At 40.3% G+C, this 20,063-nt stretch overlaps 1 protein-coding gene across 1 annotated transcript in view; it reads left to right on the top strand.

Moving 5' to 3' along the window:
* Positions 1–20,063, top strand: part of LOC126088408 (uncharacterized) — a 1,096,577-nt gene that overhangs the window by 719,187 nt on the left and 357,327 nt on the right. Inside the window, exon 7 of the mRNA XM_049906547.1 lies at positions 15,397–15,491. Within this exon, the coding sequence (XP_049762504.1) occupies positions 15,397–15,434 (38 nt within the window). The 3' untranslated portion in view covers positions 15,435–15,491. The remainder of the gene's footprint in view (positions 1–15,396; positions 15,492–20,063) is intronic.

Genomic DNA, 20,063 nt, shown 5'->3' with positions numbered 1-20,063 from the left:
AGGTTGTATACATGGAAGAACGCTGGAGATACTAAAAGGTATCAGATAGATTATATAATGGTAAGACAGAGATTTAGGAACTAGGTTTTAAATTGTAAGACATTTCCAGGGGCAGATGTGGACTCTGACCACAATCTATTGGTTATGACCTGCAGATTAAAACTGAAGAAACTGCAAAAAGGTGGGAATTTAAGGAGATGGGACCTGGATAAACTGAAAGAACCAGAGGTTATACAGAGTTTCAGGGAGAGCATAAGGGAACAATTGACAGGAATGGGGGAAAGAAATACAGTAGATGAAGAATGGGTAGCTTTGAGGGATGAAGTAGTGAAGGCAGCAGAGGATCAAGTAGGTAAAAAGACGAGGGCTAGTAGAAATCCTTGGGTAACAGAAGAAATATTGAATTTAATTGATGAAAGGAGAAAATATAAAAATGCAGTAAATGAAGCAGGCAAAAAGGGATACAAACGTCTCAAAAATGAGATCGACAGGAAGTGCAAAATGGCTAAGCAGGGATGGCTAGAGGACAAATGTAAGGATGTAGAGGCTTATCTCACTAGGGGTAAGATAGATACCGCCTACAGGAAAATTAAAGAGACCTTTGGAGATAAGAGAACCACTTGTATGAATATCAAGAGCTCAGAAGGAATCCCAGTTCTAAGCAAAGAAGGGAAAGCAGAAAGGTGGAAGGAGTATATAGAGGGTCTATACAAGGGCGATGTACTTGAGGACAATATTATGGAAATGGAAAAGGATGTGGATGAAGATGAAATGGGACATACGATACTGCGTGAAGAGTTTGACAGAGCAGTGAAAGACCTGAGTCGAAACAAGGCCCCCGGAGTAGACAACATTCCATTGGAACTACTGACGGCCTTGGGAGAGCCAGTCCTGACAAAACTCTACCATCTGGTGAGCAAGATGTATGAAACAGGCGAAATACTCTCAGACTTCAAGAAGAATATAATAATTACAATCCCAAAGAAAGTAGGTGTTGACAGATGTGAAAATTACCGAACAATCAGTTTAATAAGCCACAGCTGCAAAATACTAACACGAATTCTTTACAGACGAATGGAAAAACTAGTAGAAGTCGACCTCGGGGAAGATCAGTTTGGATTCCGTAGATATACTGGAACACGTGAGGCAATACTGACCTTACGACTTATCTTAGAAGAAAGATTAAGGAAAGGCAAACCTACGATTCTAGCATTTGTAGACTTAGAGAAAGCTTTTGATAATGTTGACTGGAATACTCTCTTTCAAATTCTAAAGGTGGCAGGGGTAATACACAGGGAGCGAAAGGCTATTTACAATTTGTAAAGAAACCAGATGGCAGTTATAAGAGTCGAGGGACATGAAAGGGAAGCAGTGGTTGGGAAGGGAGTAAGACAGGGTTGTAGCCTCTCCCCGATGTTATTCAATCTGTATATTGAGCAAGCAGTAAAGGAAACAAAAGAAAAATTCGGAGTAGGTATTAAAATCCATGGAGAAGAAATAAAAACTTTAAGGTTCGCCGATGACATTGTAATTCTGTCAGAGACAGCAAAGGACTTGGAAGAGCAGTTGAACGGAATGGATGGTGTCTTGAAGGGAGGATATAAGATGAACATCAACAAAAGCAAAACGAGGATAATGGAATGTAGTCGAATTAAGTCGGGTGATGTTGAGGGTATTAGATTAGGAAATGAGACACTTAAAGTAGTATAGGAGTTTTGCTATTTGGGGATAAAAATAACTGATGATGGTCGAAGTAGGGAGGATATAAAATGTAGACTGGCAATGGCAAGGAAAGCGTTTCTGAAAAAGAGAAATTTGTTAACATCGAGTATAGATTTAAGTGTCAGGAAGTCATTTCTGAAAGTATTTGTATGGAGTGTAGCCATGTATGGAAGTGAAACATGGACGGTAAATAGTTTGGACAAGAAGAGAATAGAAGCTTTCGAAATGTGGTGCTACAGAAGAATGCTGAAGATTAGATGGGTAGATCACATAACTAATGAGGAAGTATTGAATAGGATTGGGGAGAAGAGAAGTTTGTGGCACAAGTTGACCAGAAGAAGGGATCGGTTGGTAGGACATGTTCTGAGGCATCAAGGGATCACCAATTTAGTATTGGAGGGCAGCGTGGAGGGTAAAAATCGTAGGGGGAGACCAAGAGATGAATACACTAATCTGATTCAGAAGGATGTAGGTTGCAGTAGGTACTGGGAGATGAAGAAGCTTGCACAGGATAGAGTATCATGGAGAGCTGCATCAAACCAGTCACAGGACTGAAGACCACAACAAAACAACAGTTAATTAGAAAAAAAAATCGGAGGCCTTAGAACTTGAATGCACCTCGTATATGATACCTACAATTCTACAGATCTCGTGAATCAAAAAATGACTCTCTTCAGTCACAACGCCATTAGCGTAAAGTACAATATCAAAAGAACTTTGCATCCAGTAAGTGACACTTCCATAATGCTCACCTTCTACACTTACATTCATTTATTTTACAATAAAATATCCAGAGTGAAAATACTCCTGAACCCTACTCATTATAGTCTGCATTTCGGCTACAGTTGTTGTGGTGGTCCTCAGTCCAAAGATGCAGCTCTCTGTGCTGCTCTGTGCTGTGCGAGCCTCTTCCTCACTGAGTGACTACTGCCACCTACATACTTCTGTGTCCACTTAATATATTCATCTCTAGGTCTCCTTTTACGATTTTTGCGCCCCACGCTTCCCGCGCCCCTCTCCCCAAGTACTAAACTGGTGATTCCTTCATGTCTGAGAATATGTCCTACTAACCGATCCCTTCTTCTAGTAAGATTGTGCCACAAATTTCGTTTGTCCCAGTTTCTTCAGTATCTCCTCATATTATATCTCTTAAAAAAATGTAACTATTTATTTAGAGGAAACACTCTCCAAGTAAATTTGTTTGTCCTTTGATTTATCGTGATCTGTTACTGATTTTTAGTGAAGTTAGTTTTTTACGTTTAGCTTTCAAAACAATAAAAAATATATAATAAGCAAAATAATGAATTTCGTAGGTTGCCAATTACGTATAGTATCTGGTTTTACCGAGCGCCAGGCTCCCTACAAATTACTGTAAATGCAACAGCGTAGTATTATTCAGCTCTGAAATTATTACTATCACAGAAAATAGACAAGGTTTAATAAAATTATTTGTCTGGATTCCTTCAATTAATCTCACTGAATATTTTAACATAATTTCTTCCGCTCCGGCTATCAGACATCGTGCTGTGAAAAAAATATTTTTAAATGTACCGCGTAATGGCGGCTAATTGTTAACAGTCAGAGATCACTGTTACTCGCTCCGCAGCAGCTGGAAACATTCTAAATAATTTTCATTAAATATTCTTTTCATAAGATAAATGTGACGTAGGTTCTTGAAATAACACACGGAGATCACTTTATACTAATATATTCTTACTAGGACACAGTTTACACCATTAAATATTTGCAATTACGTTACGACAGGAACAAGTGCTAGCGCAGCTCAATAGCTTGCGTAACTTATTCCAGCTAACACCAGAACGAACAGAACAAAACAGACTAGACAGAAGAATGAGCATTGCATTGTATTTTATACTGTTACAAAGATAATCACATTATAATCTCATACAGTAAAAATAATGTCTTTTCTGCATTTATCGATCTATATTGTATATTTTTAGAGTTAGTGCTATTACCTTTCGCAGATAAATCAATGTTTGTAATTCATTTTGAGACACATACAGTCATTTTTATTTATGTTTCACCTCGATAATGGTGAATATTGCAAAAGGGACACTACACTCATTAGTTACGTATTGTGTATTGTGTATTTTAACCGCGGACCTAGAAACGACGGAGAGGTTTCTTCCTGCCGTAGCCCTCAGTGGTTGACAACCCCACAACAGGCCACAGTAATCCACCCAAGCCACGGCCGCCCCACAACGAACCCAGGGTTATTGTGCGGTTCGTCCCCCCAATGGATACCCCGGGAACGTCTCATACCAGGTGAGTGTAACCCCAAATGTTTGCGTGATAGAGTAATTATGGTGTACGCGTATGTGGAGACAGTGTTTGCGCAGCAATCGCCGACATAGTGTAACTGAGGCCGAATAAGGGGAACCAGCCCGCATTCGCCGAAGTAGATGGAAAACCTCCTTAAAACCATGCACAGGCTGGCCGGCACACCGGACCTTGACAATAATCTGCTAGGCGGACTCGTGCGGGGGACCGGCACGCCTTTCCGCTCCGGAAGAAGCGCGTTAGACCGCGCGGATAGCCGAGCGGGCGCTTCGTTACGTGATCTACCCACTTAATAATCAGTATTCTTCTGTAGCACCACATTTAGAAGCTACTATTCTATTCTTGTCTAAACTGTTCATTGTCCACGTTTCGCTTCCATCCATGGCTACACTCCATACAAATCCTTTCAGAAAAGAGTTTCTGACACAAAAATCTATACTCGATTCTAGCAAATTTCTCTTCTTGAGAAGCGCTTTTCTTGTCATTTCCAGTCTACATTTTATATCTTGTCTACTTCGTCTCTTCTCTACATCGACCATAAAGAGTTATTTTGTTGCCAAAATAGCAAAACTCATCTACTACTTTAAGTCTCTCATTTCATAATCTTATTTCCTCAGCGTCACCTGATTTAATTCGACTACAATCCATTACCTCCTTTCGCTTATGTTGATGTTTATCTTATATCCTCTTCTCAAGACACTTTCCATTCCATTCAACGGCCCTTCCAAGTCATTTGCTGTCTCTGACAGAGTTATAAAGTCATCGCAAACCGCAAGGTTTTTATTTCTTTACATTGGACTTTAATTCCTACTTTAAATTTTTCTTTTGTCTCCTTTACTCCTTCGTCGGTATACAGATTGAATAACATCGGGGATAACCACAATAATGTCTGACTCCTTTCTCAACCACTGCTTCCCTTTCATGCCCTTCGACTCTTATAACTGCTATCTGATTTCTGTGCAAATTGTAAATAGCCTTTCGCTCCCTCTATTTTACCCCTGCTACCTTAAGAATTTGTAAGACGGTATAGCTACAGTAGAAATTTTTAAGCACAGATTCTCTAATCATCTGCCCACATTTCTGTTCGTATAGTTCTGTGAAAACTTCAAAAATCGGGCTTACGGTTACGCCCATAAACAAAAGTTTCCGCTGTCTCACAGAGATTTTTCATATCTGCCGGCTTTGTATTTTGGCGAATCGAAGAATCTTTAGTGTCTAGAAAACAAACTCGCAAAAAAAGACAGCGTTGTTACACGGGCTTTTTTTATGAAGAACGGAAATTACACAGGGTTAAGCGGTTAGACCAAAGAGCTCCTATTCGGGAGCAGTTGACGCGTTATCGACTTAGTGCAGCCAATCGATTTTTGTGGTTGGTGGCCAGTTTGAGTCGGCTAATGTATGCGTTAACGTAACTTGTTGTGTCATACTCTGTAAAACAAAAGAAGGAAGGAAGAAGGATTGTTGTTTAACATTCCGCCAACAAATAGGTCATTAGAGACGGAACCCAATCTCCAGTTTGAGAAGGTTGGATGAGGAAACCGACCGCGTCCTTTCAAAAGTCATCCCAGCATTTGCCTGGAGCGATTTAGGAAAACTACAGAAAACTAGGTCTGGATAACGGTCTGGGATCTGAAGCGTCGTCCTCCCGAGTGCGACTCCAGAGCGCCACCTAGCTCGATCCATTGTCTGTAGTCGAGGAGAGTTCATCCCAGACAACGTTGGATTCCACGTCATGATAAGATCCTATCCTGCACCTCCAAGCCGCGTTGCGAAAGTGTTCCGCAACTGTTGATTTATCCCGATCACACTAACCATTTATGGAGTCAACGTTCCTCACATCTTGAGACTGTAATAAGATTTGACGTGACAACGAGAATCAGTTTGATAACCACCCTTTCCGTAAGACTTTAGGAAGAGATTTATTAGTTCCACGAGATCATCTACAAATTGTCTGAATGTGTACGTGTTATTGGGAGTTGCTAACAATGCCGTTCCTCCTATTAATTACATCAGTCAGCATTCCTGGTAATGTTTGTGAACTGTAAATATTATATTCTACAAAAGTAATTTTAATACAACCCTACGTATCCATAATACATAGACCAATTAATGGGATTTCTGTCTATACGTTTATTCTCTCTCTCTCTCTCTCTCTCTCTCTCTCTCTCTATCTATCTATCTCTTCCTCTCTCTCCTTCTCTCCCTCTCTATCTCTCTCGGTCTCACACACACACACACACACACACACACAAAAAGTCTGCAAACAGCGAGGTTCAAGCATTTACAATTCCCTGTGTCGTTTTGATGTAAGAATGACATCGAACGTAATCATTGTAATGAAATAAGTTCCTGTTAGACGTACCAAACGTTGATAAAGAATATAGTTTATGAATCTACCGTGAGCTTTTGCGACTCTGCCAAAACTTGTTCTGATTTTATTGGAAATTTGTGGTAAGTGCCTATTTGACCGAACTGTTGAGGTCATTGGTCCCTAGGCTTACACACAACTTAATCTAACTTACCCTAAGGACAACAAACACCCACCCATGCCCGAGGGAGGACTCGAACATCCGACGGGGGCTGCTGCGCGAATCGTGGCAAGGCGCCTTAAGCCTCGCGGCTACACCACACGGAGATTTTATTGCTTTTTGATTCTATATCGCTATTTATTTGAACGTGCGGTAGAATACGGCAGGAGAGGAAAATTCTTTTCAGTAATCACTACCTGAAGTTATAGTAATAGTCAGCTGTTATTTGTTCGTCGCCCAGAAAACGAATGATGATATTTCATCCGGCGCTCAACCATGCACTCAGCGAAAATCTACGAACCGGTTATTTCTGCGATAACACTTATACTTTGTATTAAAAGTTTTATTAGTCATGCACCCTATGGTTATTTACAGATAATCAAAGTACGCAGTTTTCATCTACATTCAGTTTATAGCTCACTCCGGTTTATTAGTCACCAAAATTCTGTTTTGGAAATGCATCTCAGGAAAATGTTATAAAATAAAAGATATTTTTCCGACTTTTCACAGTTATCATAATTTGAAGCCTTTTTCAAGCCTATATAACCAGTTGGTTATAATTCAGACAGTTGTCACGACCGTAAAAATCTTCTTCGTAGACGCATCAGATAACGCACGTAATTGAATGATTATTACTTATCTTCGCAAACACAACAACCAGGTTTATTTGCACCAGAGATATACAATGATATGCCACGTAATAAAAATCTAAACTCACTTCTTAAGTATTGAACTAGGATCTAGTGTGGGCAAGAAGAGATTGAATATACAGCTTAGAGATATTCGTTGCAACGTTATTCATTGCAACGTTATTCATTCAAATACTTCGCCACAAGATCATAACTGGCTCATGAGATGCGGTACAACTTCAGACTCCGATTTGTAGTGGATGGACAGATGGATGTTGAATCCGGCGAAGGAAATTTGAATATTTGTGGTAAGGTCTTATGGGACCAAACTGCTGAGGTCATCGGTGCCTAAGCTTACACACTACTTAATCTAACTGAAACTAACTTACGCTAAGGACGACACACACTCCCATGTCCGAGGGAGGACTCGAACCTCCGACGGGTGGAGCCGAATCCGGCGAAGTGCTGCACTCGTGTTGCGCTAAGTATATCCTCCTGCGCTCACCATATCTTCGTAACGTACGTATAACAAGAAGAACAGCAGGGTAATCTGAAGTTTTCGTCTAACACAAATACTAATTATAATAAAACCATTAAATTAATTTTAGACGGTGCCATACGTCATAAAGGCCCTTAGATATCTATGATACTGCGCAATTTGTATGTTACTACATCATAAATTTCATAAACTGCGGCTAGTAAAATCTGTAGAGGGCACACATGCCACACGTGAATTTCAGCGTTGATGACCCTGATACCGACGAAGGGAGGAATTATCAGTTTTACGGAAAACGCAGGCTGGTTATACAATATTCTAGATTTTTTTTAATAACTGCATATGTATTCAACAATCTCGTGTGGTATTATTTATGGTTCTTAGAAGACACTGGTAGCAAGCAATACACTTCGTTTTCACAGATGTTGATACTACTTACCTGTTACTGTATTTTATCTCAATTAGTTTCAAAACTTATAACTTAGTACTGCGGGGATAAAACTTTCTGTGACTACACGAAAATTTTGTAAGTACAAGAATATTGTTCCGACAAAAGTTGTTTAACCATCCACTTGCAGTGGCTCTTTCTGAATTTTGTTAGCAATATTCATTGTATGAACAAATAATGTAGCAATTTGGAATTCATATTACTGAGCCAGGCGGTGGTAAGTTGTATCTGCTGACGCTGTAGTTAGTACGTTCGACGGCTACACATATTTTGTCTGTAAGGAAAGGACACTACGCACTGAGAGTGCATAATGACGGAGCAGGTATCTTCACAAATAACGCTCGTTATAATCAGGGCCCCGAAGTTATTGTACTCCTTGCCAATAGCTGGGTGCGGAGGAGCACTCGCAGTGCAGGATGATATTCGGTCCGGCGGCAATATTAAGCTCATTTTCAGATTACGTTTATTTGAGGCCGTTTCTAGCTGCGTCGTTTTCATTAAAAGTGTAAATTGCGTACTTAATTAATTTGTTTAACTTTAACGCGTAAATACCGGCCCTTTTCTTCGGTTTCTAAATAAAATTAATATTCGCCGAGGAAAGAGGAATTCCTTCACGGCACCTTTAATATAAAATACCCCAGGGAATCGAGGGGACTTAAGACAACGAAATTGTATATTGCTCCTGTAAGTCCTTACGGCTTCTTCAGTTTTCTTATTGTTCTCCTTTGAGGCGCTCATTAAGAAAGTCTGCTGTTTAACATTTTGCACTTGCATTTCAGTATTTGACGCTGGCACAACAGGGAGGGTAGGGAAAAATGTAAACGAAGATTGATAAAATTTTATTGGGTTTTTATGACATTTGCGTCCTTGGAACTTTTCTGGTTAGGAACTTATACTGACGAGCCAGAACAAAAATTGCAAATAAATTTCAGAAATTGTGGAAGGACAATTGTACTCACAATTATAGATTGATGGAGCTAGTACAAAATAAAATTTCGAATGAAGGGTAACCCAGATATTTAAAAATTAACAACAGTAAAAGTATGAAACCACTGGAAAATCATATATGTAGATTATTGATATTAAATTATATGTTCATTTTTTATCTGACAATAACACATAGTATTTTATAAATCTGAAGATACACATTAAAATGTATTAGTCAATGACTGTTTTCATATTAAGATCTCAGACTGCAATTTCTTGATACTTTAGGTCGCATCCTTTATACTGACTTAGGTATAACACTTTACGCTATACATAATTTTTGAGGAACGTAAAGGTTGATGCCATTCTAATAATTCTTGTCAAGGGCGTCTTACTATATTGTTAGACTGATCTGAGAAAGCGTAAGATGTAATCCATTTATTGTTCGTATAAAACAAAAATTTCTGCAGACACTTGTCTCCTTTTTTACTATTTCTCACACAACTTAAATCCTTCCGTAAAGTTTTGAGAAGATACCGTAATAAATGTCTGCTACTCTAGAGTCTCCTTCTGTGTGAAGGCTCCACCTTGCACTAGTCTGATCAGAAAATGGCAATACTTCATGAAATTACTCAGCGTTTAAAATCACGATATTTGCCGGAAAACGCTTTGCTCGCTTGTTTGTCCCGTGTTCTTTGAACGTGAGCTTGCGTGGTTTGACGAGAAATAACGTAACTGTTTCTTGTATTACATCATTCGCAGTACTGATGTTAGCTTGAGTTATGATCGCGTTCCTTCTCTTTCGTTTACTCAAAAAGTAACTTGCCTTTTTTACGGAGTTTGTGTGCCTCTTCCTGTGTTTCTTTGTTTTATGTACTTGACTTAGCTAATTTCACCAGTAAATATTTTTTCATTAGTTCTTTAGTTATTATATTTATAGAAGACCTAACTCGTTTTTGTGTTGCTGAAAGTGGAGTTTCTATTCTCTTGTTCTTTCTGACAGTAATGAAGATTGTATCAGACCTGTTTCTCGGTCCCAAATCCTTTACTGCAACCGAACATAGTTTTCCACTTTGATACTATTTAGTTTACTTGTGTACCAACAGGCAAGCATATGATCGTGTCGTACGTCACATACACTACATAGCTAAAACATTATGATCATCTGCTTAATAGCTCGTTTGTCTATCTTTGGAAGGAAATACTTCACTAATTTTGGGTATCAGGGATCCGACGGTTTGTTGGTAGGTCTGTGGAGGTATGTGGTATTGCATGTCTACGCACAGGTCACATAATTTTCGCAAATAAAAGGGCCGCTGATTTGCGTACGCGGTAATGACGCCCGATAGCGGCCCAGATGGGTTCCATAGGGTTCACATCAGGCGTACCTGGTCGCCGGGACATCAACGTGAGTTCACTATGATGCCTCTCAAATCACTGTGGCACGGTACTGGCTTCGAGATAAGGACAAGTGTACTGCTGAAAGATGACATCGCCGTCGAGGAAGACATCAAGCATGAAGGGATGCTGGTGGTTCGCAGCTGTCAGTTTGTCTTCGATTACTACAACAGGTCCCTTGCAACTGCAGGCGAATATCTCCCATAGCACAATACTGCTCCCATCAACCTGCGTTATTGGCGTGCTGCACGTTTCGAGCCCCCGTTCACCTCCATGACGGTGTTTGTGGAGACGACCATCGACCTGACGTAGCAAACAAAAATATGATTCTCTCGAAGAGCAGACATGTTTCCACTGATCGAAGGCCGAACCTCAATGGTCCCGTGACAACTGAAATCGTAATTGACGATGCCACTCTGTCGACATGTGATCACGTAGGGGTGGTCTGCTGTGGAGCTCCGTGTTCAACGACGTACGATGAACGGAGTGTTCCGAAACACTTGTGCGTGCACCAACATTCTGCTCTTTCGGCAGATATGCGTCACATCACCATCTATCCTGCTTTACAGAGCGCAAGCCACCGAACACCATGTCTAACCATTTAGCGTTTAGTGGTAGTTTTACTATCCATATAACTCCTTCCGTAGACGGTTACGACTGTAGCATGTGAACATTCGAACAACTTCGTCGTTTACGAGATACTCGTTCACCGGCTCCGCATAATAACAATCTACCCTTTGTCAAAGTCGCTTATCTCAATGAATTTCCCCATTTTCAGACCACATCTTCGCTAGGATTGTCCCCCGTTCGTGTCTGGTCCGCTTACATACTTTTGTTACAGTGTCACTTGCCAGCAACGCCACCCGCCACCAGGTAATTGCCGGTGTGTTTGAGACTCGGTGCATTCTTATTACTAAAATTGATAGCGAGAGTCAAGTGGATATGAAATATATAAAAATTTTAGGATCCTTTAGTAATGTTGTTCTTAATTAACAATCGGCAGTAAATATTTATCAACAGCAGTGCGTTCGAACAACACACCAAATGATCTGAACCAACGATAAATAATCTGTTGAAAGTAAATTTGTTGAAGAAGGTTTTCAACAGGAAATTTGCTGCCCTCAGGGAAGCTTTATGAAGGAAAAATTCCTGGTTTTATCCCATTAATGACTTCATTAACTGTGTCGTACGTGCCCAGGTCTACAAAAACATGAAAACGTAGAGTTTTTCCTTGATTCGGAAAATTTTCATTGTTTTATTAGCTTTGGTGAGTTTCAGTTACAATCAGTGAGTTTTAGATTCTGGAAAACACATGAAATACTGAAATATGTCCCATGAAGTTAGCTTCATTTTTAATGTTGATTGTTACTAACTGATTATTATTATTTATTTAAATAACGTATTTTGTTCTCTTCTCTCACTTATCACCAAACAGTTACAAATGTATTGCACATTATAGCGTGCAGTTTTCCACATGAGTCGTTACTGTGATTTAAGGTTACTACTGACATAAATTAACTTTCATAATTTGTAATTGTAGCTTTAGCAGGATGTGTAGACTTATTCTTTTGTCCAGCAAGATGTGACAAACGATCCATTCACCCCGATATTTATCGTCCAATCAGGATAATTCAACAGAATGCTGGATCCACTTTCAATTTTAGCAGCGTACCTGAAACAGGGTGATTTTACAGTTGAACATATTTTCGATGTTTACGTCTATGAACGCTATTTCGGTGATCCTAGCGGCAACTGTGACAGCCAGAACGGACATGATGAAACAATAAAAATAAAGAATAACTGTCTACTCTGATCGTACGCTTTCCGCATAATAGTGAAGATGCAAACGGGCTAGAAAAATTTCGGTAACGGTAGTTACTTCGATTAACATGCTACTAACCACCCAACTACAGAAGGAATTTCTTAACTTAACCAGTGCTGTCGACAGTAAATTTTAGTCGCAGTGATGTCCATAATGAATATGGCATGTTATATAATGATAACAAAGGTGTAAGAGTTGTTTGACATGTTAGAAATGAAAGAGGAAACGCTTGGACACAATTAGTAACACGATCGAAAGTGCTATTAATTTTATTGTTTATCTTTCTCTAACTATTGTAGATTGAGATTATTTGCGGTTTTCTACCTAGCACATAAATAGTATAACCACCCAGTAAAAATGTAAATACTTATCTCTTAACTCTTGTGGTTCGATTTGGCATCGTATAGGCCAATAGGTGCAGCGTTCAGTACAGTTCAGGATTTCTTAAACAGGTACATCGTAAATATCACTAATATTCTTCCCGAAAAAAAATTGAACTTCAGTTTGTGGCTTGATTCTATGTGGTAATTGTTCTTTTCGTAACTACTTGCCTTTTGAACGCTGTTCTCTCTCTCGTATTTGCATAATTATGTATGGATTAAACAAACAGATTAAATATGGCTGTTAACCAAAGTAGACCAAACGTTGCGCCTTAACACCGAGCACAGAAGAGTTGTCACACTCTGACAAACCTCCAAAGAACTCGACAGCAAACCATTCAGCTATATCACAGCTTCCACAAATATTATTTTATTGGAGACCTGGACAGTAAGTGAAGAAATTGAGAATCTGACTAGATCCCATCCTCATTCATGGCATTTGGTTTCTATAATAACCAGCTTGTTATCTTATTAAACTGTTTTATACCACTCTTCTTTCGTATCCTTGAATGATTACACTTGATCATCCAAGAAACATGGTTAATCACCAGGTAAATATGAATACGCACACACTGAAAACCGTACACTTTAATAAGAACTCGGGAACTCAACTTCGCTTCTCTGCTCAGAGTGATGATGATGATGATGTTTGGTTTGTCGGGCGCTCAACTGCGTGGGTATCAGCGCCCGTACAATTACCCAATCTTTGCTCAGTCCAATTTCGCCACTGTCCTGGATGATGATGAAATGATGAGGACAACACAAACACCCAGTCATCTCGAGGCAGGTGAAAATCCCTGACCTCGCCGGGAATCGAACCCGGGACCCCGTGCTCGGGAAGCGAGAACGCTACCGCGAGACCACGAGCGGCGGACGTCTGCTCAGAGTGGGATGTAGGTCTCATCAGAAGACCCTTGGGCATAGGCAAAAGGGCCAACTCGTCGACCAGCGACCTTTCATTGGGTGTATATTGCACTACATAACAGTACGGAAAACGTTAGCTCGAGAACCCTTCTACAGTTCTTCATTTACAGCTGAGTATGACAATATGTATCGCTAGTTTTTTAGTCGCGACAATATTTCCTGTACTCATGAAATACTTCCTCCTGATCGTGTCTCTAAACACCTTAGTGGTAGCAGAATTCGAGATTGAGCTCTCAACTTGGTATTCTTTAAAACACAAATTTAAATCATGTGAGATGCTTGATGTGCTATTATTAATTGCTTGAAGGCCAAGAGAATAGCTACTTCTTAAGCAGATGACCCATCGCTGACCATGCTGCTAAATGCTTCAAGTTATTTCTCATAAACACGAAACAAAGAGTGTCGGTAAGAGACACCACTGAATTAAGCTATAAGTCATCATCAGATTGGGAAGTCCCACAGCGGCCCATATTAGGGCCATTGTTTCTCCTGTATACATTAACGACTCCTCATCAGTAGCTATCTCAGAGGCAAAGTCAACACAATTGCTGTAACAAATATTAAGTGGAGCATAGTTTTGGAAATGGTTGCTAATGGCATATTGCTGCAAATTGGTAAATGGTTTATAACCAACTCATTGCCGTCAAATTTTGAGAAGACTCATTACATGCTGTTTAGAACATGTAAGATGTTTCCATCCAGTATAAGCGCAGATAGAAGAGATTAACGGTTTTAAATTACTGAAGTTACAACTTTATGATATATTCAGTTGGGAGGAGTATACCAGGGAACTGCTGTACCGTCTAAACAAATCCTTATTTGCAATACGATTTTTATCGGACATAGGTGACTTAAAAACAAAGAATAACTGGCATACTTTACTTACTTTCATTGTATCTTGTTATATGGTGTCTTATTTTGTGGTAAATCTTAAAGTCAAACAAAAGTTTTGAAACGCCGAAAAGTATGTAATACGCAATGTTTGTAGTGTGAGTTCACCAACACTCTGTAGATGCTCTATCAATTAACTTGACATACTAATTCAAGAACACATAGTTTTAGTAACTTGCCAGCAATCATAACAAGTTTAGCTACAAATATAGTGAAGTGTATGAGGAGCCTGGAAGACTTACTTGTGGTCAACTCTTTCTACCTCACTGATCAATTTATAAGCAGAACCAGTAAATATACTGTATACAGAATATTAGCACTGTTATTATTATAACTACATCTTTCATTAATTCCAAGAAATGTAAATATAAATTTGAAATATTCCACATCCACGGAGAGTTCATCTAATCTAATCTCATCTAATCGCTAAACGCGTGTTTTTGAATTAGAAAATGTTGTAAACTCACGTGAGCGACCAATTTTACGTCCCCACCTGTCGTTATTCTACGGTCGCGCGTGATAACCATGCTATCGTCATGATTTATAGACGTAATGCCGCCCGCGATGATTAGAAAGAAAATCGTTACAAAAGTTTCCTTTCTACAACCAACCACAAAGGCTCAATAATCAATGTCGTGTGCTAAGAAAACACATCTCTTACTCTTATTTCTTGAATACTTAACTTATTCCAAGGACATCGACTTAATCGGGATTCACAGTGACATACTTGATTACTTATACATGTGAAGGGATTTAACTTTCGAAAAGATCTTTCTACACTTACGCATTATACCGACTGACTGCTCAAGAAATTTTGTATAGGTAAGTGCTCGAGTATACGTCTTTCTCTCTCTGAACTGTCCTTCCTTTATAACGTTTTGCTTTCTTCTTTTCTCTTCAATTTTTGTGATTTAACCTTTTCTTTTGCAGGCTGGAGCAGCAAAACATCGGATCATTTCGAGCAGTAAGTAGCCAAGGACGTGCTGAAAGGGAAATACGGGCCGTAAGGATTTCACGTATTGATCGTAAGTATTGAAAGGTACACATTAAAGCAGTAGAAGGCCCACTGCTCGTTAGAGTGAACATCATAAACAATTTTACCAGTCGTATGGGCTTCAGAAATTCAGCTTTCCAACACCTTCTTTCTTTTCTGGTAATGAATAATTTCTGTAGAAAGGAGTCCTTAATGAGCAACGACAGCTACTCGCAGTAAAACTTACAAATAACGTATACACCTATAATCTGTTAATTTATAGTTATGCACATGTCAGAGGGTACTTCCTGTTATGCTTCACCTGCTTATGAATGGAGAGTGGGACAATTACTGTAGTTGCCAATGCTATATTCAGTCTTATCGTACATTATCGCTAGTTGTCTTATAGGATGCGGAACGTCAAATAGTCTTACCGCAGTCGTGTTTCTAAAACACTCGAAGTCATTATTTGAGAAGTCACACGTGTGTCTTTTGGCGTAGCACCCCCTGTCATCTTGATGAGGGTTGTGACTGCACGTTACTCACCGCAAAAACAGCATTTAGTGAGCAGCTGGCAGGGAGGGGGAAGGGGATGGGCGACTAACGCAAAACGAGAGAATAGCCACATACTCCTCGTCGTCATGGTTGAACCGTTCCAGATTCACAAGTGGGCAGTATATATACTGAAGAGCCAAAGAAACTGGTACACCTGCCTAATATCGTGTATGGCCCCCGAGAGCACGCAGAAGTGACGCAACACGATGTGGAATGGACCCAACTAATGTCTGAACTAGAGCTGGAGGAAATTAATACCATGAATCCTGTAGGGCTGTCCATAAATCGTAATAGTATTAGGAGTGGGGATCTCTTCTGAACACCACGTTGCAAGGCATCACAGATATGACCAATATGTTCATGTCTGGCGAGTTTGGTGGCCATCGGAAGTGTTTAAACTCAGAAGGGCGTTCCTGGAGCCACTCTGTAACAATTATGGACGTACGGGGTGTCGCATTGTCCTGCTGGAATTGCCCAAGTCCGTCGGAATGCACAATGGACATGAAAGTATGCAGGTGATCTGACAGGATGCTTACGTACTTGTCACTTATCAGAGTCGTATCCATACAATCGCCTCACTCCATTACGTAGCCTCCACCAACTTGAGCAGCCCCTTGCTGACATTGAGGGCCCATGGATTCATGAGATTGGCTCCATACCCGTACACGTCCATCCGATCGATAAAATCTGAAACGAGACTCATCCGACCAGGCAACATGTTTCCAGTCATCAACAGCCCAATGTCGGCGTTGACGGGTCCAGGCGAGGCATAAATCTTTGTGTCGTGCAGTCTTCAAGGGTACACGAGTGGTCTTTCGGCTCCGAAAGCAGGTATATATGATATTTCCTTCGATGGTTCACACGCTGACACTTGTTGATGGCTCAGAATTGAAATATGCAGCAATTTGCGAAATGGTTGCACATCTGCCACGTTGAACGATTGTCTTCAGTCGTCGTTGGTCTGGTTCTTACAGGATGTTTTTGCGGCCGCAGCGATGTCGGAGATTTGATGTTTTACCGGTTTTCTGACACGCATGGTACATTTGTGTAATGGTCGCATGGGAAAATCCCCACTTCATCGCTACCTTAGAGATGCTGTGTCCCACTGCTCGTGCACCGGCTGTAACACCACCTTCAAACTCACTTAAATTTTGATAACCTGTCATTGTAACAGCAGTAACCGATCTAAAAACTGCACCAGGCACTTGTCTTACATAAGAGTTGCCGACCGCAGCGCTGCACTCTGGCTCCTTACGTATCTGTATATTTGAATACGCATGCTTATACCAGGTTCAAAATGGTTCAAATGGCTCTAAGCACTATGGGACTTAAAATCGGAGGTCATCAGTCCCCTCGACTTAGAACTACTTATACCTAACTAAGCTAAGGACATCACACACATCGATGCCCGAGGCAGGATTCGAACCTGCGACCGTAGCAGCAGCGCGGTTCCGGACTGAAGCGCCTAGAACCGCTCGGCCACAGGGCCCGGCATTACCAGTTTCTTTGGCACTTGAGTGTACGTGTCACCTGACAGATACCACATATAAATGGGACGTTAAACTTTTATCATCGAAATATCATTAATTTGACAGTAACGCCACCTTACTTCCCACCCCCTGCACAATTTCCATCCACCTTTCGTCTATGACACTGGCAATACGTTTCAAAATACACGCAAAATGTCCCCAGCAGCTGTCATACAAAACAAAATCTTCAAACTAAATTACCATATGTAGTGAATGTTTACAGCACAGAGCGCTCAATTAAGGGCACTATGAAGGCTAAGCTATTGTCTCAATTACTGTTAACTTATCAGTGACAGTGCCATTGTAAAGACTCAACAGTTCTATCGTCCCTTTCCACACCAAAATACGGATCTACATTTTATACCCGATTAAGAGACCGCTGGCCAATAGGAAACAGGGCGTGGCAACCTCGTAACAGATCTTTCGGTATGGTTAGCGCTAAACGATTTACAACATTTAAAAAAAATTAAAACTAAAAATGTGTAAATATAATCAATTAAGCGCTAAATTACGGCTAAGGCTTACGGAGGTGTATGGGAACTGAATCTGACTCGCGCACAACACATTTGATAGGATCCCAGCTGTGCTCAATACGACTAAGATCACTTGACTTTCCAGTGGTGCTGGGGAGTTGGTGCACACAGAACCTCCTTTCCGTGGACTGCTTTCTAACTGGACGTGAGTGGAGTACTGATACACTATCATGGCGAGGGTACAGGTCGCTTACGGACGAAAGAACAGATGCGAACGATTGTTAAGTAGATTACAGTGTCGATCACCGGTGGTAATTCTATGTTTTTCCCACGTCGTACGTGTAATACTACATTCTGCTATTAAAAAGTATTACTAGCAGATTACGAATCGTACGCACAGTGCCAATTGATGCATTTTACACTGCCAGGCGAAAAAGTGTAGAACACGGTAGGGGAAGAGGAAACGAAATTAAAAACTTCACTGTTTGAGACGGTCTACGATGTTTCTTCAGTGTTTCCATAAACTATCCAAATTTGCAGAATGAGATTTTCACTCTGCAGCGGAGTGTACGCTGATATGAAATTTCCTGGAAGGTTAAAACTGTGTGCTGGACCGAGACTCGAACTCGGGACCTTTGCCTTTCATGGGCCAAGAGCTGTACCATCTGAGCTATCCCAGCACGACTCCCAGGACTACGTAGCAAACAAGTAATAAATTTAAACGTCGTGCACGATACGGTAGTTGTTCTTGCATCTTGTGGTTTATGACGTCATATTTCCTGACCTATGTGTAGTACAATGACACAAATCTGGGAATTGACGCTTCTTTTCACTCCCATCTCCATCCCGAAACCATTTGATCGGAGGATGGTTCTTACTGCTACAGTGATTGTCGCCTGATAGTAAGGTGTGTCAAGTTTGGTTGAAATCAGTCAAGTCGTATGTATATAAAGTGTGTCTTCTAATGTTCCACATTGCCTCCTAAACACCTCGACTGATATCAACCAGAATTGGAACACCTTACTATCAGGCGACAATCACTGTAGCAGTAAAAACCATCCACCGATCAAAGCGTTTCGGGATGGAGATGGGAGTGAAAAGAAGCGTCAGTTCCCAGATTTGTATCATTGTACTACACATAGTTCAGGAAATATGACGTCATAAACCATGAGATGCAAGAAAAAGGTATCGTGCATGACGTATATATATATATATATATATATATATATATATATATATATATATATATATATATATATATACGGTATATGGATGACCCACACTGCGTCCTACTAATATATATATATATATATACACTGGTCTCCACTAAGTACTCAGAAGTCTTAGATTGTTTCCAGAGGATGCTGTCGTTTATAGTCTAGAAAAGTCATTAGAAGATCAGAAAAAAAGTTGCAAAACTTTTTGGCAAAAATACCTCTAAGGTGCCAAAATCGGCAGCTTGACCCTAAATAATGAAAAGTGTGGGTCATCAGCATGAATATTGAAAGAAATCCGTTAAACTTCGGTTACAGGATAAATTAATCAAATCTAAAGGCCGTAGATTTAACTTAACACCCAGGCATTATTCGTAATTGCGGACAACTTAAATTCGAAAGAACACATAGAAAATGATGAGCGGAAGGTGAATCACATATTGCGATCTATTGGCAGAACACTTAGAAGATGCAACAAATCTGCTACAGAGACTGCCTACACTACACCTGTCTGACCTCTTTTGGAGTAGTACTGGGCGGTGTGGAATTCTTACCAGACAGGGTTAACGGTGTACACAGAGGACATTCAAAGAAGCAGCATGTTTTCGTATTATCAAGAAATAAGGGGTAGAGTGTCACCGACATGATGCAGGATTTCGGCCGGACATCATTAAAATAAAGCCTTTTCTCGTTCCGGCAAGATCTTTTCTCGAAATTTCGATCACCAAGTTTCTCCACCGAATGCGAAAATATTTTCTTGACGCCTGCCTTCATAGGGATAAACGATCAATATAACAAAATACGAGAAATCAGAGCTCGCACGGAAATAGTTGTTCGTCTTTTTCGCGCACTG

This window comes from Schistocerca cancellata, chromosome 6 (genome assembly GCF_023864275.1).
Source record: "Schistocerca cancellata isolate TAMUIC-IGC-003103 chromosome 6, iqSchCanc2.1, whole genome shotgun sequence".
NCBI lineage: Eukaryota > Metazoa > Arthropoda > Insecta > Orthoptera > Acrididae > Schistocerca > Schistocerca cancellata.
This window is presented reverse-complemented; position numbering and strand designations above follow the sequence as displayed.